This window comes from Xiphias gladius, chromosome 17, assembly GCF_016859285.1.
Source record: "Xiphias gladius isolate SHS-SW01 ecotype Sanya breed wild chromosome 17, ASM1685928v1, whole genome shotgun sequence".
Classification (NCBI taxonomy): Eukaryota; Metazoa; Chordata; class Actinopteri; order Istiophoriformes; family Xiphiidae; genus Xiphias; species Xiphias gladius.
The window spans coordinates 7,093,438-7,114,958 of record NC_053416.1 but is presented as its reverse complement, the minus strand read 5'-3'; the positions used below and the strand labels follow the sequence as shown (position 1 = coordinate 7,114,958).

General features: G+C 41.7%; 1 protein-coding gene across 1 annotated transcript; it reads right to left on the bottom strand.

The window, feature by feature from the left end:
• Window positions 1-1,721: 1,721 nt before the first annotated feature.
• grm5a (glutamate receptor, metabotropic 5a) lies at window positions 1,722-20,460 on the bottom strand. Its single transcript, XM_040150474.1, has 18 exons — window positions 20,366-20,460; window positions 19,663-19,974; window positions 19,430-19,563; window positions 17,841-18,102; window positions 17,174-17,288; window positions 14,375-14,624; window positions 9,344-9,579; window positions 9,073-9,194; window positions 8,869-8,993; window positions 8,583-8,751; window positions 7,307-7,433; window positions 6,575-6,692; window positions 5,829-6,015; window positions 4,783-4,941; window positions 4,514-4,639; window positions 4,175-4,357; window positions 3,876-4,045; window positions 1,722-2,815 (listed from the first exon to the last, which is right to left on the bottom strand). Exons 1-18 carry the CDS (start codon window positions 20,390-20,392, stop codon window positions 1,891-1,893), a joined length of 3,747 nt encoding a protein of 1,248 aa, XP_040006408.1. The 5' UTR covers window positions 20,393-20,460; the 3' UTR covers window positions 1,722-1,890.
• Window positions 20,461-21,521: the final 1,061 nt, after the last annotated feature.

Here is a 21,521-nt window from a genome sequence, read left to right as displayed (position 1 = left end):
TTCCAACAATGTTAACGAGGAGCAATTACAAATAATGGCAAATGATTGTCATGAAATGTATTGCATTTTGAATGGAAACCTTTAATGCAGCACAAATCTAAGTAGTAAATTCAGACGGAAAGGCAGATGAAAAGATAAGACCAAGACCAACATCTTCTGTACATTATATCGGAGAGTTATTGGCATCAAGCACTGTATGCACCTGCAAAATTTCAACTGGTACAAACCTGCATGCAAAATATGACAATTGTCTATGATGATTTTTACATTGCAAACCAGTTTTAAACACTGCACATTTCAAAAAAACATGAAAAAATTCTTGCCTCTGTAAACATACAGAAAAAAAAAAGGACTAAGGGACTGAAGCCAGACTGTGATAAAAAATCTGATAAACAAACATAAGACCATCATCAGTTATATCGTAGTTAGAAGTTGAAAAATTGCAAGCCTGTGAATCTGTACTATCATTTATCTACATCCTCAGAGAAACCAAAATGCAGGTACAAGAAAGAATTAAAAAAAAACAAAACAGATATTCATTGAATATGTTCAAGCATAAGAAATAACATAGTCAGAGTGTCCTAAAATATTATGAAAAATAATATCCTCATGCCTGAAATGTTTGAGAGATTAGAATCTAAATGGGCTCGCAGTAGGATTCTCTTAATGTCAGCCCATTTACAGAAACACACTGCAGTTTACTGCAGGGAGACATTGGCACATATGTAGGTAAAAAAAAAAAAAAAAAAGCCAGACTGGAAACAAACTGTTTTGCTATAGATGTCTGAAAAATCTGGCACACATCCAGTTCGCTTCTCTCCTCCTAAAATTAATCTCAAAAACATATCAGTGTCACTAATAGTATCATTACTTTGCTACTGTATCTACTAATCTTATTTGCTGTGACAAGTGCAATATTAAAAAGTAATTCGTTACAAATATAACTCAAACGAGTGCAAACACATCCTGACATCATGCAAACTAGAAACACTTTGAGCTCGCAGATGACAGAGGTCACAAAAGTATTTTGGTTCAGACACATCCTGAGGTGGAAGATCATTTTGGTCCACTTCATATGATGACAGGTTATCTTACATTCAACAAAAGAATTAAAGAAGACGTCCAAGTAGTCCATAAGCTCTTTGTGGGTTAGACACCTGAAGATGCTGCATGCATTGAGACAATGTCTTATATTCCCTTGAGATGTAAAGAGCTCCTGTCCTCTCAGGAGGGGAGGGTTTTCATTTTCATTCTCAGTAAATGTTTTCTTTCAAAGAAAAAGGAAGGTCTCCACACAAAAAACAACAAAAAACAACAAAAAAAACTGCTCCCTGATTAGTATAACGCAGCATCTGTACACTTTCTCCTCTAACATCAGGATACAAATGACGCTCATGTCTTCCGAGATCGACAACAAATTAGAGGGCAGGAAAAATGTGTCATGTTTGACCTTCCGGGCAAAGTTATTTCAGGTGTTTTTTCTTCTGACAGATGTCTTCATATCGATATCCAATCTTCATCCGGCTGGGTCTCAAAATATTAAAGGGCAATTTATCAGTACAAAAACATCGCCTGTACAGAAAGTCAACGGCAGTAATATAAGCAGTAAAAACAAATCACATATTTTGTATTTATGATAATTAATGATGCAAAATATACAGCTGAAATATAACTATCTTTAGTGTGCTAAGACTTGCATCTATCAAAAAAAAAATCATTCAAATCAATCTAAAAAATGAAAATACATTTAAAAAACTGCTTAAACTTTCAGGATATCCACATGTAGAAAGGCATCCAAGAGTTTGGTCCAGTCTGAGGCTTTGTCTCTAGGAGTTTAAATTATTCCGACTAGAGGACAAACGAGGAAAAAATGGTATAGAGAGAGCAGGTTTAGAGAGAGGAAGAGCTCTGGCTGTAGTGTCTCAGCAACAGCTGGTCGTATTCGGCTTCAGAGGCCGGGGACAGCGAGGGGGGTGAGCTGCCATTGGAGCTCAGAGATGAGTCTCTAAAAGGGGATGGAGGAGTCAGAGCCACCAGCTCCTCCATATCCTTGGCTCGTCTGCTACCCACGCAAGTCCCGGCCAGGTGCTCATAAATTTTACCCGCTGGTCGATTCTCGCAGAAATTGGGAACACCCGCCACCTCGGCATACGTGGTGACAGTGGAGAGGGCCTGTCTGCTCCTGGATGTGAGGTACTGAGGAGGGCAGGGCGCGGCATCTGCAGCTGCAGGCAGAGCGGTGATGGAGGTGTGGCTGGCAGTGGCTCCCCCTGGCAGCATCATGGTGTTGAGCTCGCTGATGTTGGCAGTGAAACGGTTAACCACGCAGCTGATCTGGTCCATGATGGTGGTGCCTTGGGTTTGACCGCCAATCATCCCTATGCCGATGTCCTCCACACCTACAGGTATGACGCTAATGTCGCCACCATCCACCATACCACCACCTTGGCCATTGTCCCCACCTCCTCTTCTGACCCCAGCGGCGTGCTCGGTTATGTAAGTGGCAAAAGCTTGTGGCTCCTCTCCATCCTCTCCTCCCTGGAGACCCCTGGCCTTCGCTGCATGCTGGCTGATGGTGGACAGAGGTGACTGAGAAGGCGTGCCGTTGAAGGGCTGAGACACCTGTGGCTCTTCATACTGCTCTTCGACAGCACTTTCCGCAGGTATATCTCCTCCTTTAGAGAAGGGTTTGATGATGGCTGTCTGGTTTGCCTCCACTGTATCTTTTTTCTTGACGTGGAATGACATCCTCTTCCATAGGTTCGGTCTGTGGCTGCGCTCATTCTGCGCCCAAGTCATTGATTTCCCATTGGAACTACAAAACAGATTTTTTTTAAAAAGCAGAGAAACATAGGATAATTAGTTCTCCGCTTACTTGATTACAAGGGTTTAAATTTGATAATAAATGTGAAAGAGTCACAGGCAATAATACTGTTCTGCAAATTCCTTCTATAGATGTATTTATGTTTAATGGCAGATATTAGGATAACATTGATAAAAGAGCCTCATTCATCTACCCCGAGGTCCATGTTCTACTTCTTATTGTAAGTATTTCCACCATCCCCCAATCTATATTTTGCTTTCTGTGTAATTTTACTTCTTTCTCCATTTTCCCTTATCTTCCCTAGAAAGAGATATCCTTAAAGGCAGTGGGTCTCCTCTGGGAGTACATAACCCAAATGAGGTAACCTTTCCGCAGCTCAGAGAGTAGCTTTTTTTTTGGCTTCACATTCAGCCTGTTGCAGTGGATCCAGCACTGATTTACTGCAGACAGTTAAAGAAGGAACAGGGATAGTTGTGTTCTTGGAAATATCTCAGCAGAGCTTTAATTTCTACACATGGACTCGTGGAGAGGAACAACTAAAGTATGTTGTGGTGTATTTTTCCTGATTACATGATTTTGCAAGTATTTCTGTAGCATGACTATTGACCTTATCCTGCAACAATCAGCAAAAAAATGGAGGCTAAAATGAAGTCATGGGAAGAGGCTTATGTGGCTGAATATGCCAAAAGAGAACATACATATTACAAAAGAAACATAGTCTAAATAGATCCAATCTGAATGAGTCCATGCATAAGATAAAGTCTTTATAGCTTTTGACTGTCTCAAAACACTCTTCTGTCACATTTTCATACAGCTGTCCTTGACAAATGAGAACTTGGACATCTTTAAGCTGCTATTGCGGTACCTTAAATATTTTCCCTTATTTTCAATGCTTTCAGAGATCAGGAGAAAACAAAAATATTAGCTGTTCCCAGTTGGATAAAGCTTCTCAAGAAAAGATAGGAAGCTTTATCCAGCTGGGAACAGGTGTTTTAGATAATGAGGAGTTAATTTATTCATAGTTTAATACCCACTTTGGTCTCCTATATACCTGATGTCATCCTGTGCAGAGCCACGACGTCGAAACAAATTGGCCATGCTGCTAGAGGACTTGCCAGACTTGGCAGCTTTTTTGGCATCGCCCACATGCATGCGGACCACTGTGGATGTTGTGAAAGCACTCCGGACGTTTTTCTCAGGCTTGGCGAGCATGATGTAAACCTGAACATGAAAATAACCAAAAAAATAACTATTAGCATAAAGATGTAGGGATACAATGATACCAAAAAGAAGAGGAAGTTTGTTCGTTCTAACTCGGTCTGTGTGAGAATATGTGTTTCCATTTCTTACCTTTGGGACAAACATGCAGCAGAGAGCCACTGTGGCACTGAGGCTGACACTAAAGCACATGGTTATGATCTTGTAGTTGGAGCCAAAGTAAATAGGAACAAAGGCCAGCCAGATGATACAGGTGGTGTACATGGTAAAGGCAATATACTTGGCCTCATTAAAATTGGCTGGTACATTACGAGTCTGTAGGAGGAAAGGAGGAATATGATTTTTTAAGCAATTTAAGATGAGGTAGAAAGAACAGAATACATGGAGTAGAAGAGCAGAAATACATACACTTAACTGAGAATGTATAATGGGACAGCCTGTGTTTTATCAACTACTGCTATGCTGAAGTACCTTGAAGGCGTAGAAGGTGCAGCTGAGGATAAGAAGGCCATTGTAGCCCAGTGGTGCCACCACCCCCAGAGTGGTCAGATTACAGATCAAGTGTACCTCACGGATACTGGGGTAGTCGTAGATGACCTAAGAGGAGACAAAGGGAGAGGTCATTGTAGTTGTATAAATAAACGTAAATGAACATCCCCCACACCGGAAAAGACACACACACACACACACACACACACACACACACACACACACACACACACACACACACACACACACACCTGTGGTGGCTCTATGATAAGAAGTGCCACAATAATCCCCAGCTGTAGCAGTATGAGTAGGAAGGCAATGACCAATTGTGCGCAGGCGGACATAAAGCGAGGTTTCTTGGTGCAGATTTTCTTCTTGCTGCCTGCCAGGATCCGTGCTATACGATTGGTCTGGATCAAAAATAGATCAAATGGTTATGCAGGCTTGGCTTACATCGACTGTGGCTCGCACTGATTCATAACAATAATCCCCTTTTCAGTTCCCAGATCTTAAGCATCAATCTCAGCCCACACACAGATCCTCAACTTCCACCATACCTCCCTTACAATTGGCCATCGTTCTGTCTCTGACAGTAGCTCTTTTATTCCTGCCCTTATCCTTAGATGCCCTTCTGTTTATGCTAAAACCTTCAAAAACATGGGATTATGATAGCATACAAGCTGTCTGATCAAATGTGGTTGTGTAAAGGTGAAATTAGAACGTTACCATGAAGTCTTTTCAATAAATAACCCATTAACCAGAGATGATCCCACATTGCAAAAAAAAAAAAAAATCTGTTTTTAAGTAATTTAGCCTAATATGCAACATGTCTACCAGGTTCATTCGCACTAACAGCATCATATTTGGGTGTCAGTTTGCAACATCAGCTGCAGCTCTCTCCTCTGCCAAAGGCTCCAACGTAAATAGTATACTGTGTTCTGTGCTATATGTTCCTCCTTTTTACCTCCACCTCCTCTGTATGTGTGATGAGAGAAGTGAATGATCTTCAACAGCTAATGGCGGTGTACATTTTGCATTTTTGTTCTGCTGACTTCTGAACCTTCTATTCAAGTGCATCTTGATTCCAACATCCTGTTTCACATGGAAGTGTTATACCCCAGTGGCATTACAGAGTTTAATAGAAAACTCAGAAATCAAATGAAGTTGATGATGGAACTATGGGAATTTAACTCGCAAAGCATCACAGGAAGTGAAACGTGACATTAAGCTATAATACCTGAAATGTATAATTCTTGTTCCTTTACCTCCTGGCAACAAAACGGGGAAAAAAAAATACCTTGGTGACCAAAGCGGAGTAGCTCATTGCAGGGGACAGGCCGATTCCCAGCCGCTGGAGATAGCAGTAGATTATGTGGGGCTTGGCGATAAGGCTGAAGGTGCACAGGTAGCTCAGACATATTCCAGCCAGGATGATGTAGCAGAGCTCACGACTGGATGACTTGACAACAGGAGTGTCCCAAAATCTAAAGATAAATAAAATTATATCTAATGTAAATTCATAAAATTGCTCAAAGATGGTTGGAGCTTTAAGGTATTGTTTAAATTGTCACAAACTTACTGGGTTTCAATGAGTAACGTCTACAATTGTAACAAACCATTTTTGGTTCACTATATAGCAATTTTCATAGTATCTATGGTTGATTGGACACAGAGTTACTGTTATTTACCCAAACTAAACTATGGTTATTTTGAACCAGTGTTGGATACAACAGGCTCAAGTTTTGCCTTACAACTGTCCCAAATTTCCTGTTAGTTGTACAAAACAATATGCAAAAGACATTCAAAACTGAAAAGGATATAGATATTATTAATACAAATGACATGATATATCATGACATCTAAGTTAAAAAAGCTAGAGTAGCAGCTAACAGAGGATCAAAACAGCCCCTTGTCTTGGGTGGTTTTCTACCGATGGGTACTGGGTAAAGTTGTTTATTGCCATACTGACCCAAATTTGGTCTGCTTTGACACAGTGATTTTTAGTTTGTGTACACAGCTGGTAAAACTGTTGGCTATAATTACTTGATAAAGACAGAAGTAACAAAAAGTGTAGCCATGAGGCCCAGACAGGCGAAGACCACTGCAGCAATGGGCTCTGGGTCCCCCCAACGCACATACTGCACCGGGATTGGCTCACAACCTTAGGGATAAGGAGAGACCATAGGGAGTGAAAAAACAAGTCACAAATTTTGATTTGTCTGCAAGAGCGATAGTGCCAGGATGTGTATTCACACTGCACTACTTACTGTGAACTGCAACAACAATTTAGTTATTATGTGTAAAATCTTCAGTCTATGATACAAAGGGGTCATGAGAGAAGAGGCAATTTTGTTGTGAAACATTGAAGGGATGTGTAAAGGAAAAAAAGAGGAATCAGAGAGCGATGGAACAGAGTGATAACGCGATAAACACACTGCTGGAGGATACAAATCCAAAACTGGCTTCATGAGTTTTTTCAAACTACAGAGGAACTGAAATATTGTATTAAGTGTTTACAAAAAGGCTGGGAAATTGTTTCAAACAGTTTTGATAGACTTTGGAGTTGAGAAATCTAAGCTTCAGCCAAATCCTGTATTCTGGCACGGATCTCAAGTCTCTTGGTGTGTGTACAGTACATGAGTATATAGCGTTAATTTTCTGTGCAGTAGAGAGTGTCTTAGTTCAGAGTGTTTGTGGTCTGTGTGCGTGTGACTCTTCCGGCCTGTGGAAATCTTGTATTTGTTAGTAACAGAGACACAGACAAAGTATGTTTACCAGTGAGGTCATCTGTAGGCCAGAAGCCCAGGACACAGGCTCGACAGGTGTACTCATCAAACACAAACTCATTCTCCTTGCAGGGAGTACAGGTCCAACAGCAGCTCACCTCTCCTTTACGGATCACCTGCAAACATACACACAAATGCCAGTATGAAAGGGCTAAAAAAGGTCTCAAAGCTCCAATGGCACTTTACTGTGGCTAATCTTCGACTGCCCCGTGGAGCAGGGAAATGAGGATTTATTCGTCAAGGGATCTAAAGAAGAAAAGCATGTATAGAATTTCATTGAGCCTCATTACTTAAGAAAGTATATTTGCCTGAGCAGCCCCGTACAGTAGAAAATACACCAAGGAAAATGGAGGCATGGTGGATCGGTGGTTAGTTACCTCACACAGAGAAGGTTTAACGTTCAAATCTCAACCGTCACTTCTGTATAGCGTTTACATGTTTTCCTGGGGCCCCCCTGGGTGCTGCTTTCACAGTCTGAAGACATGCACGTCGGTACATTTGGAAGGTGTATGTTGCCCTTGAGTGTGGAGGCACTGACAAGGTCAGCACATGGAGAGAGCCAGCAGCTGGTAGAGCCAAAGCTAGGGACCCGGGCTGGGTTATGGGCATGCAGATCTCCTCAATACCTTATGCATGAGCATGGAGTTTTGTATTCCCTTCGAGTTGCCACTTAACAGGGAGTCGATGTAGAGCGTGCAGGGAGGGTTTAATGTTAGAGACTTTTGGGATGATAAAGAGGAGGCAGACTGCATTATTCTCCATGATTTGGAGAGGCTGAGGGGAGTTGTGGGAGATGATTAAACCCTGGAGAAAGAGGTTTGTTGAGTCCCCAGTGTGGTACTCAAGGATCTCATCGGACCGGTTTTGTAGATTACAATCCTGTGGGAACAATTCAGGGATGCTGTGTGGGTCTTGCTTGGCAGTTTTCTTCAGTAAAACTATGATAATTTTGTGATGTATGAAACCACGTGTTTTGGTTGGAGTTCATCATAACAGAAAGAGCTGCCAACATTAGCAGAACTGGTTATTTGTAATACACAACTTGGTATGATGTAAGCTATCAATTTAAATCATTTATAGCCTAGAGACGTTGATATATGCTTTACGGCACGCATGCAAATAAAAGGGTGGGTACAGTTGTCACATTTATTGTTACTTGAATGATAAAAATGTGTTAAAATCTTACGAAATTCGATATAGCTTGTGGATTTTAAAACAGATCTATCTCAACAATGTTAAATTTTGTGTATCTGAGCTGTGCATACCTTGATCTGTGCTTTCTGGCAGGGCTCAGAGCAGACTGACTGGATGAAGTCGCTGTTGTGACTCCAGATCTCCTCATCGTTCATCTTTAAGCCACCCTGATCCCAGCTTCCCACGTGGATGTAAGCATACTCATCCTCGCCTATGTACTTGAAGTTCATGATTTCATACCTGCGGCACATACATAGTGTATGCATGAAACAGCATATGCACACATGTAATGTGTCTTTCTGCTTCCTCATTTCCCCCCTTTTCCTTGCACTCTTCCTCCCCCATCATAATTCTTACCTGCCAGGCGAGTCTCCATTCTGGTCAAAGTGGATGGTCTCCCCAGATACGCCAGTAAAGTTGGTTTGCATCAGGAAATCCAGCAGCTTGCGGCCATCAATGGGCCGCATGGTCTCACATAAACCCTTGGGAAAAGCAGACACAGTCAATTCTGTCACGCCCAATGTGAAAGCACACAACTGTGCACCGTGTTCAATATCATACCTTATATCCTGGACAGAGGGCTTGCTGCATTGCATGGAGGCCGTAAGCCATGGAATAGATGGCGTTTATGACAAAGCCCATCTTGGTGTCTTGGGCATACTGATGGCGCAGAGACTCTCTCCCTGTGGAGAACAGAGAGATGCTCGGAAGGAGAAACTCAATCAGCATAATCCCCTTAATCTAAATTGATAGTGAAAACTTTTGAATTTATCACATGACCTGTGAAAAGTGTATAAGGAGGCGTGCCGAACTGTCACTGTGCTGTACTAACAGGTGCAGGTGCGGTTGTACATGGTGCTCTCCTGCGGATGTCCCCTCAACCTGCACTGGAAGCGGTGCTGCCAGAACTCGGGGAACCAGGGGTTCCTCACGTTGGCATCGGGCTTCAGGTTCAGGTAATAATCGTCGAACCAGGTCACATATGCCGACTTTAACTTTATAGTGATTCCACCAGCTGCCTCCTTCTGGTAGCCATCGGTCACATCGTACCTGTCTGCCCAGCCATCGCTGGATGGGAGGAGGAGAGAGATAGAGTCAGACAACGGTACAGCAGGTCGTTAGTTAGGGTAAGGATTGGTCCCAGAAAGAAACTTATATATTTTTTGACGTGTGGGAGATTTGTTGTTGTTGGTTATGTGTAACCAACTTGTACAGCTTGTATACCTGACACAGTGCCGGACAAAAAAACTACCATAGGCAAATGAACCTAGAAATTTAGTATGGATGTCACAGGTGATGGGTGGATACATCATTAGGATTATGAAGTCGGCACAGAAGACAGCTCCCACCTCCTAAGCCAACACTTTGTTTATACACCGGGATTCTCCGCTTAGCCTTGAGCCTGGTTCACAATTAAGCCCAATGAAACACGTTCCACTGACAAAAAGATAACAGGGTGGCTGACATCTTGACCCCACATAAACTCAAATAAAAAAACACAACAATTTGAGGCAAAGTATTTCAGAAATGAAGGTTTTAACTAAATGATGGACTAGGGTACAACAGATTACTCTACAAAGTGGTTTTGTAAAGAAAAATAGGAGTAGTGAATCTTCAATGTGGCATGCTGTAAAACGCTGTAGTTGGTGTTTATGACTATCTTGTAGACCTCTATTGTACGGATTGAAGGTGGCAGGTGGTGCCCTACAAAATGAACCTGATGTCTGCTCTACAGAGGGTTACAGTAGAATAAAAATATATCATGATGTCTCAGATGCACCAACACAAGACTCACTGGGTGATAAAAATAAAAAAGTATTTGCTTACATATCTAAGTTGAATAATTATGAAGCAATTTAAAAAAAAAACAATTATGATCACGTATGAGGATAACTTGTAATAAACCAAGGTTGATGGTGCTGGGAGAACTTGGCTAGTTGGGATAGAGAGGCCTATTATGTGTTTTCTTTTCAACTTTTCTTTTGCTGACATGATTTAGTTTTTAAAATTTGTGTGTGACTGCTGATTTATTAGATCTCTGTAGGCTCATTATCTGTGGAGTTCATTGAGACACTCTTGTAATGAAGACCGTATTGATTTTCTTGACTTTAGCGACCGGAGCAGATATCTGACAAAGTTGGAGCATCTATTGATTTGCAACTGATAAATGTTAAATAAGTGATTAATCATTAGTTTCATTCTATAGAAAGGCAGGTTGGTAGAACACCTTCTGATTATGATTACAAAAAGACACCTGATGCTTAATAAACTGTAAACACCAGATCCACACCACCAGACTGCAGCGTCTGCAGACACATCTGATCTGCTCTTTTTATTCAAAAACATTGTGGGCTCGGACTCAATAAGCTATCTCATCAGACAACTGTTTCAGAAGGTTTCTGCTCCGTCTATTATTATCTCTCCCTCTGGACACTTATCTACAATCAACAAAAACAGAAAGTTGATTACACCTCCACACATGTAAACACGCACACCTCACTGACACAAAGAAATGCACTCTTGTCTCTCTAATTGACAAAAAAAGCAAAGGAGTCCTTTTTGAAAACTTCGCTAACCAAGTTGGAGTTACACAACAGTAGTGTGGGTGGTTTTTTTTATGATTCCCAGTTCTCTAGGCGAGTCAGGAGATCATTTCATAACACATCCTTAGAGAAGCGAGCACAGAAATGGTACACTGGCATAAAAAAAGCTGGAATGGATATGAAAAGCATGGAGGGCTTTGACTCTGGATAGTCTGAATCACTCTTGAACGAGAGCTCTGAAACCCACACATCGACCTGGGAGGGCAATATGCTCTATGCAGCGTGGTGCTCCACCACCTACAAGCCTGAAGACACACACAAGTATGTGCTCGTGTGCTCAAACACACACACACATACACACACACACACTATACCTTGCCCTTATTTCACCTTATACAGCACAATACTGGTCAAACTTCCAGCCAGATGTTTTCTGAGTGGACACTGAACCCTGTAGTGGTACAAACTTGAGGCTGGAAAGGTGTCCACTTCTAAAAGGAAACTAAATAACACAAGACAAAAAGAAAAAAAAGGAAAAGTGACATAGCTGTCTGAACAGAACAGAGGAAGAAACCCCCCACAACCTAAGCAACCTTGGTTGCTGTGTTTCTGGCTTAGTCAGGTGCTCCAACAAGCACGGATGGCAGTATTTGCAGGTGAGCAGCCAGAGGGGGATCATGTTGCTTTACCAGCACTTGCAGCTCCAAGTGGTTGGTTGGAGCGCTTGTGTGAAGGGGTTTCCATACCAGATGTCAGTGGCAGCGTTAATTAGAGACCAATAAGGAGAGATAACAGTGACAACGGTTGTAGTGGAGCAGGCCAATGTCACTAGTGAGGAAAAACGACACAAAGTCTACCCAAAGTGACGGAAACACAGTGTTAACTGTGACCTCAGGATCAGTGGAAATTATTTGGAATAAAAATCAGATTGAAAATCAGACTAATGGACAGGATGGATAAGAGTAAAGTATAACGCAATGCCACTCCAGTCCTTGTGTCTGACTTCTCCTCCGCTATATAGACCTACTGCTTCAAATTAATAGAAAACTTCTCACTGATAAATTTGAACTGTTTCAAAACATTATAGCAAAAACAAACCTAAGAAGTGATAAACGCATTAAACCTTGATTAAAAGCTTTTCTATAATTAAAATCTTTTCTCTTTTGAGATGGATTTAGACTTGACTCTTAATGTGTGAAGAGAGATGTTGAATTTGTGCTGATGTTTTATTCCACTGCAGGAGGGTTTTGTAGCAATAAACAAGGACTAATGACTGGTGCTAAATGAAAGAGTCTACAGCACCACTAGCAGCTCTTTGAGGCTGTTCATAGGCACGGCGGTGGTTTGCGCTAAACGCCAACTTGCTCATAATGACAGCGCTAACATACTGATGTTTAGAAGGTATATATTTTTTTACCACGTTCACCATTTTAGTCCAGCGTGTCAGAAAGCTAAGTTTTGCCAATTTGCACCAAACACAAAGTACAGCTTAGGGTGATGGTCATTAGTTTTTTGCAGGTATTTGGACATAAATTAGAGGTGATCAGTGCACGTACAAACAAATCTTAAACAACAAATCTGGAGAAAGGTCAGCAAAGTCAGTAGCATTCATCTTCTGGGAACAATGACTGTCTGTACATTATTTCATGGCAATCCATCCAATAGTTGTTGCGACTTCAGTCTGGACCAAAGTGCTCGACCATCCGACAGAGAGACTCACACCGCCCTCCCGAGAACCACGCTAGCTAATGTGGCTAAAAAACAGAGAGAGGGATTTTGTGACCTTTTGCCCCACATGTCAAAAAGTAAGCCTCGTGGAGCATCTGAATTCTACATTATAATGTCAAAATCAAAATAGGCTTAAGAGGCACTGGCAAAAAACTCAGTCTCTCTTTTTCCGTCAATGGAACCTAAGAATGCACTGCACACATATGCAAACATGGTGACAAATCCTCCAGGCTGACCTCAAGAGGATGGTTTGCGCAGGTAACTAACTAGAGTAACAAGACAGGTGGTGAAGCCAACAAAGTGAGATCAAAAACATGCTGTTGAAGAAGGACGGAACTCTTAACAGGACACACACACACGATAGCGCATGCTCATGTATGATCGCATGAATGCATGTCCATAAAATGAGACATTAGCGTGCCTCCTCAACAGTACATCTTAAACCTAATTACCGAACAGCAAGAAGAAACATCTTAACAAATTAATTGTAATTTTTAATAATGAGGAGATAACCCCACAATTCCCTGGAAAGTCTTTGTAATATGGTAATATGGATTATAGAGCATTTTTTTGGAGCTTTTTTTTTTTTTTTTTGCAATATGTAGTTCAAGGTTATTTTATGTTTCCTGCTATCAGATTTGAGCGACAGCCTACATATGTTGCTCCTAATGAGGAAAGGCATTTATAGAACACCAGGGATGAGAGTGAGCCAGAGAGCTAAACCTTAAAATAAAACGTTATTCTCGGAGAGACTGAAACCTCCTGCTAAATCAACCCCCTCTTTCCCACATATTTTTTTTCCCTCGTGTTTTTAATTGCATACTTTCTCTCCAGCATCGCATGCCCAGTCTTTAACATTTTCCATGCTGAAATTAACCTGCGAGCCGATACACGTTATGCAAAATTTGAAGTGGTAATATTTCCTTGAACGAAAATTCAGCAAGTGTCATTGTTTTGAGGTGTGAACTTCCACAATGTTATATTCTGGAGGATGGATTAGGATGCTGCATAGTTCATCACTGCTTTATCTATTATCTATCTATAATTATGTTCCTGCAGGCAACATTGTGCTGCTCCGATAAATGATTGAACCTTGTTTGGAATGATAAATAAAGACAGACTAGGCTGGATTAGCCTTTCTCAATAACAGTAAGAAGTGCATTGATACAGATCATATGCAAAAATAGTATCAAGTAAGATTGATTTGAAGATAAACAAAAAAAATCTGGCTCTTGATATTCCCAGAAAAGTTTATGGCATAGTGTCACTGTCATGTACTATATATCCAAAAAAAGTGGATTGAAAAATACCTTGGGTTTCTTAGACCACCATGAAGTTGATTGATGCGGTGAAGGTGATAATAAGGATGATGATGAGAGGACAAAGACTGCCCCAATGACATCAAACACATCACATCTTGCCTGATGATGCTGGACGCCTGAAGGAAGTCTGGATTGACAAATGAATGAACAACGCTAAGAAACACGAAGCACAAATATTTCAGTCAATTCTTTTAGCCTCTAATAGAAGCAAAACATCCCATGGGTGAGAAAATGCACTCATAACTCTACATACCACGATCCACCGCTCACCTCCCCACCAGCAGAAACTCTCCCACCAGGCGCTGTCGTCTCATGGCCATCAGTATGCCTCGGACCGTCATGCCCTCGCAGAAGCAGGCCACCACCCTGGCTTTAGGCAGATGGCCTCGCAGTTTCTGCAGCAGCTTATCGAAGCTCTGTTCCCCGGCGTTGCTGTATATCTTGTCGGAGTGGGCGATGCAGATTCCCTCCTTTGCTGCCATGTCTTTAAATGCCTCCATACCGCTCTCCCCATAATTACCTATGGAAGGGACCACACGAATGGAATGGTGTTTATATACCGACCATGCTGCAAACACAAACCCTGCCGGTTGTCACCTAATTAAAGCTAACAAACGGAACAGATTAGACTGTGACAAAATTTCTTCGACTCACCAGAATCTGAAAAACCTGCCATTCCAGCACATTTTGCTCACATTGTTATGTCGTGCAAACATTTGTGTTTGTTGTTTTGCTCCTCAAACTTTCAAGGTGGTTCAAATGCTTTTGTGTCATCTTGTGATACACGCGCACACACACACACACACACACACACACACACACACACACACACACACACACACACACACACACACACACACACACACACACACACACACACACACACACACACACACACACACACACAGAAGTCGCACGCAGGGTGTAGACAATCAAATGCACTGGCGTAATGCAGCTCAACACTTGAGTGTCTGATCATTTTTTTCCCTGTTATGAGAACTGTCAGGGGTTAGACTCCCCTGTTCTTGCTGGAAACGAGGGCACCTAGTTTCTATTGCTTTGCAAGTGTACTCCCACTCTGGGCGTGACGCTGTTTGAGGCATCCTCTTCATCACTACGTGTGAGTTTTACTCCCATATGTAGCATGCCTCCTTGAACGACAATATAATCTTTCATTTTTCAAAACTCTACTTTCACCTCAATTCAGCTCCCCGTTAATGTTACTGATGATGGCACCAATTCTGTTCTGCTTCATAATTATTTCATTTTATTCTCGAATATTTCTTTCCTCCCTTTCTAACTCTGCAGAGGGTTGTGTTGCCTTCTACGTGGCCAACTGTAAATAAGATTTAGTTTGTTGCCCGCAGGAATAGGCAAAATGTAATGGAAAGTAGGTTGAGCAGGACACTGTTTCATAACCACGGCCATAACCTCTGGATATACAGTAAATCTCTGTACTTGAGATGTTTTTAAATACTTACTCTACTCTCATTTACTGGGTCATAAACCCTTGTCTTTAGTTTATGCGAATGATATTCAAGGTGCACCTAACTTTGACAGCTAGGGTATTAAAATTGCGTTGTGGAACTACCAAGGATGTGTGATATATTTATAAACATTCACATAGATTAGAAACCGGAAAACCGAGTCTGACATAAAATCTTGGGCACATTAAACGCTGGGTAATTTTGCACAGAATGTCTGCCTTGTTCAGTTGTCTCGTAACTAGTTAGCAAACTCGTACATGACTGTCCAGGTAGTGTCAGATTCAATAAATCAAACGAGTGTATAATAACATACATAGAATAGCATATGATTTTGACAACAGTCCAATGACTACTGGACTTCAAAAACACAAGCAAGATAGTCTGCAACTTAACCGTTAAAACATAGCTCTTTTTTTAATAATAAGAGATACAGAATACATGAGGTTTTATCCTGCAAAAGGACATTTGGCATGCAAAGGACCCTTTCTAAAAACCCTCCTCTACAACAGTTTGGTATTTTTATGGAATAAACTGGAACGATCCAGTCAGGACTGAGCACTTAGTCTTATCAAGACGGATTTCTTTAAAATACAGTAAGAGGTTCAAATAGAAGCAGTAAAATGATGGGAACAGTACGAAGTATTTAGGCTGATATTTAGAATGATGCCAATACCATGTGTTTTGTTTATTAATAGGTGGGATTAGTGATTCAGGGGCTGGATCTTTTGAAAATGTGACAACCCTGTGTATTGATATAGCTAGATGCTCACAGAAGGGTAGAGGGGTTGCCTTGGGGTAAGCGTTGGAGATCAGCCATATATAAGCGCTATAAAATATGGAAAAATTTACTTGCGGTAACAAAAAAAGGAAACGGAAAACAGAGCAATTGTACTTTTGTATTGCAGCCATCCATCACGCTGTCCGCAGAGTACAATAATAAAGGTGCTAATTTATCTGCCTCTTTTTATAACTATATAAATTAAGGATGATTTGATATAAGTCTCTTAAAGAACTTGGAATAGTTTTCACCGAATCGATTTGAACTTTAGTTCCTTTGGTAACGTATAGATAAGATAATAAAAAATAAAGCAATGAAATGCGAAACTGCTGCGAGAATGTGATCAGCGGCTAAAGCATCACTGATATCAGTGGACAACAGTTCAAAGCCATGGCAGATCTTCCCGGGGAAGCTTTGCCAATGATGAACCAGAGTACAGACAATATATAACTAGAGCTAATTTCATATAAATTGTATATTCACGCCATAGATGTAGAGGCCTCCACTGGAAAATCACTCTAAAACCAGAACTATTACAGGGAGGTTACTTTATGCATGTAGCATTTACTGTTTCTTTTAGTGGGAAAGTCTGAGAGAAGAGGGAAAAAGAACAAGTTCATCGGTGTTTTGTGTGTGTGTGTGTGTGTGTGTGTGTGTGTGTGTGTGTACGTCTATGTGCATCTGTGTAAAAACAGGCTTATCTTGACTCCAGTTGGCTGCAGAAGGCTATCGATATACAAGATTCGACTGAGCCTCCTCTATGTTGATGGCAGGTGAGAATGTCAGTACCCGTGTCAGTCTTACCCTCTGTGTGTATTGCAGACACGTAGCTCCAGTTGTATCTCTTGACAATGTCCACCATGGCTCTGGCCTGTTGCATATCTGATGGCACTACCCTCATGAAATATTTATACAGGCTCTGTTGAAAGGAATTTACATGTTCAGAAGTCTGGCAGTGTACTTGGCATGTTTTCATTTGACAGCCTGTCCACCAGTTAAACATGCATCCACAACAACCCCTTTCTGTGTAAACTCACTGTACATTGACTTCCAGCTGATTTTTAGAACAAGGGACATAGTAATGTTTTAGCAGGTTCTGGGCAATTCAAAACAAATCAGGTTTAATGCTTACCACGCTGTATATTTTAGTATCTTATGAAAATTGTCCTTGAGATTGGTAATCCATCACAACGAAAATCGTGGCAGCTTTTATTTTTGTCATAGTTGCATTATCGTCAGAGGAAAATACTGTTACAAGTCTCTTAAAGTTGATTTTCATCAAACCACAAAACAGTAACTGCATAGAAAGAATGAAAACACAAATCCTTTTTCTGGTCTGTGTTTTTTTTTTTTTTTTTGCAATGTTTGTGATTGGTGAAGATGCTTCTGCTACCATGCAATTAAATGTAAAAGTTTAAATTTTGAAAATTTCTCAAAGTTTGATGTTCATGTTTTTTCTAACTTGTCTTACCTTGTCACTGAGATCCATGCTAGTGGCTGAGTAGGCTATCTGTGGGATGTTGAAGAGCTGAAGGAGATTTTGCACCTGGATGGCCACAGAGCTGGATCCTGGTCCAATCAGACCCACAATGGGCCTCTTCCCCGGAAGCAGCAAGCTCCCCGCTTCCGCGGCGCACCTGCCCTGGCTCTCCTCCTCTTCGCTGGACACCAGAGTGTCCCGAATGAACTCAATACTCTGCTCCAGTGCCACTGCAGAGTGCCAGCATGAGTCCCTGGTGTAGAAGGATTGAGTGCACATTGTTGTTTTGGCAAGCAGGACGGGGATAAGAGGGGAGGATAGCTTAGAGTAGCCAACTGGATCCCTTTTTAAGCTCACAGTCTGTGCCTCATGCTTTTGAAAGAACCACTTGACTAAGACAGTTTTTAGAATGGTGAGAGGTCTACCATCCAAAGTTCAACCAAAGCTAATATGACGTTTCATCGGGCTCAGTCAGTCAAACCCAGCTGGAATCTTCCAAAGACCTTTTAGTACAAAAATCCCCCTTTGCATTTCCCTGGATGGTGCTTCCTCGCTGAGCTGCAGCGGAGAGGTAAATCATGGTAGTGGCAGGTAGGTTCGTTGAGCCTCATATTAGCTTCAGCTGAACTTTAGAATGACTTTTGTACATAACAGAGCAGTGCATTTTGTCTCTCATTTCTCGGAGTGTAGTTGCGCTCAGAAGGGGTCACTTCACAGCCCTTACAGAAGGGAGGATTGATTACAGCGATCAATTCTTTCAACATGGATAATGGAATAATGGAATAATCACTACGGTTCACATATAATATTGTGTCTAACTTGGGTCCAAATCGTGAAAATCCTTGTCCTTATAGAATGTTTGACCCAATTTAACAAATATGAAATTAAAGCAATTTTGCTTAGCTGACTTTATTGTAGTTTGATTTTATAAAATCCAGATGTGCTGGCAACCATAGCTGTTTTTTTCTACTTTTCCGAGACCGGTAAGACCTTTTGTCTTCCTTGAATGATTAGAAAATCGAATACAAGTAAACTGCAATTCATATAATGGACCTTGCCACAGGGCATTTGTTTTCAAAAACTACTTAAAAGGATTAAAAAGCAAAACTCAAAAACAATGTTGCTTCATTTGTGATGATTGTCCAGTAATCAGCTTGTTCAGCTGATACCTAACATCTCTAATTTCAGGCAGTTGTTATTGGTTGTTCGGGAGACTGCTGGTTGATTTGTTTCCTGCCCATCTGAAGTCCTTACATATGGTATATTAGAAGAACAACAGTTTAATGCCAAACCTCCAGGTGTTGTCCCACTCTGAGTGTGCTATACTGCATGTTTAAATCAGCAACTGTGACAAGATTGCTATCTTAAACATGCCAGTCTGTGTAAGATGTACTTTGTTGTCTCTCTCTCTCTCTCAGACAAACGGATGAGCAACAATTGGTTGCAAGTTAGCCCTACTTTTGTATCAAAATTCTTCTTTGCGCCAAGACACGGTCCACTCATAATCCAACCGTAAAGATCACAAACAACTTTACTGCCAAACAGGAACAAAATAAGCAGTTTTCTGATTGGTTTCTGACCTGATCTCGCAGCCCAGGGTGATATTGGGGAGGATAGTGGGGTCCGCATTAATTCGATCCAGCGTGTGCATCATGGCCTCCACTCTCTGGATCCCATACTGCTCCCGCACTGCACCGCACTTTCGCTCGTGGACCTGAGCGAAGTGTAACGCAACTGGATTACCGACATCTATCACATTTACACACATGGTGACAATGATCACACACACACATAAAACCCACACGGCATGTACCTTGTCTGCAGGTGGTTGGTGGTGGACAGAGAACAAAGCTCCTATAATGATGTCCCCAGGGATGTGTGCCAACACCCTCCTCTCATTGTTCTGGGCGTTGACCCCAACCCGGTCTTTCAGGCCCAGCCAACTCAGATCAGCTCCCAGAAGCACACTCGCTGCCAGCAGCCTCATATAAAACCCCAGTCTATTTCCCATCCCTGCGTTTCTCCTCGTACCTCCTGTCATCCTCTGTCCTCTCAGAGCTGAGGTTCTGATGAACGTGCTGTCTGTGGCATGGTGCTCGTAGTGCCAGGGGTAGGCTTTAGACTCCTGGTGAAAAGGACAGGGATAGGATGTAAATGAGCTCAGTGCATGTTTGTTTAACGCATTAAGAAGTCCCTTCTCAGTCAAGTGAGCAAATGTATTGAAGGTACAGTGAAAAAAAATATTTCGAATATTGGGAAAAAAAGAAAGGTAGGTTTGCTTATTTATTGATAAATCACCATCTCTAAAAAAAAAAAAAATTACATCAAGTTGCTCTCCATCGTGCTGAAAGTATGTCGGAAGTGCATCATGCGTCTTAGGTGAAAGTGACATCTAGGCTGATGGTCCAGTTAGGTATTAACAAACTGCATAAAACTCACTCCTCTCCTCTGTATTCAAGGGTTAAATCATCATTGTGCGCTCCGAATGCCCAGACTAACAGACAGGCTCAGCCTACCTCTTTTCCGCCAGCTGCCGTGCACATGCCATCCCTTCTGAGACCGTTCCCATCGCAGACGAGCAACAAGAAAAGCGCTGCAGGTTCCTGCTCAGGCTCAGTCTGGCGCCTGGCTACAGCAAACCCCAAATAGCAGCAGATGATATAGCCCGTTATTGGAACATGTTTGACTTACTGACGCACACGCCCCCCCCCCACCACACACACACACACACACTCCTCCTCCTCCTCCTCCAAAACAGTGGAAGGCATGGAGCAGCAACAGTGACTAAATGGTTACAAATGTGGAAAGCTCCGAGAGGAAAAACCACACAGAGGCATGTTTAAGATGAGAAAAGAAAGAAGTGAGCAAATATGTGTGTAAGCAAATAAGGAATAGAAGGTTAGAACAAATATCATCAAAGAATAATGGCTAGTTTAAGCAACAGTTGGGTTCATTTGGCTGCGGAGAGTCATGTCTTATCTATGGGCGATTGGCCAGCAGTCAGTTGCGAATGTGAGACCCTCTTTCTCTTGCACTTAAAGTCCCTACTGACCCCAGTTCTTCGACTCTTTCACCCCTTTAATGTGACGGTGGTACACGACAGGAAAGGATCCATTAACTATTTAATCAGATAACTCTCAAATAGGAATGATAAAGACAAAACAGTGATTTATAATCCCACGGTTCTGGTTTTCTTTGTGGCTGACCTTCGCGTGTTCTAGGTCGATGCGACCGCATTCACGGTTTAAAAATCTAAAAATATATCTCATATCAACTCAGCTTTGATGCTTCGTGGCTTTCTCATTAATTTCGTCATTACCATCTGTATGTTCGAAGAGGCATGGTTGGGGCCACTCCTGAGCTGGATGGAAAATAACAGTGTCCGCAAAAAAGGATGGAGACAAAATGATCCCTTGCAGCTTCCACTGCAACTCTCTCCCTCTCCTACCTTGGGTCAGAGCGACTCCAACCATGATTAAAGGGCTGTTTTGTTGTGTGTCTTCCACTACCTCGATGTTTATCTTTGCAGATTGTCCAGTTTTTAAACCTAGTCGAGTTGACGGACAAAAACATCCACTGATACTCTGAGAACCAGTAGCTCTTTCTTTGTGAGTTGCAGAGCAGAGATTAGTGATCTGAAGAACGGTTAAATGATTAATTGGCGAGACGTAA

Excerpts from the sequence above, each read along its gene's own strand:
- grm5a (XM_040150474.1), bottom strand. The coding sequence starts at position 20,392 with ATGTGCACGGCAGCTGGCGGAAAAGAG. Across the intron at positions 4,046-4,174 it reads GCTGCATGTTTGTCCCAAAG|GTTTACATCATGCTCGCCAA; the intron begins GTAAGAAATGGA and ends TTTCATGTTCAG. Across the intron at positions 2,816-3,875 it reads TCTGCACAGGATGACATCAG|TTCCAATGGGAAATCAATGA; the intron begins GTATATAGGAGA and ends TCTGTTTTGTAG.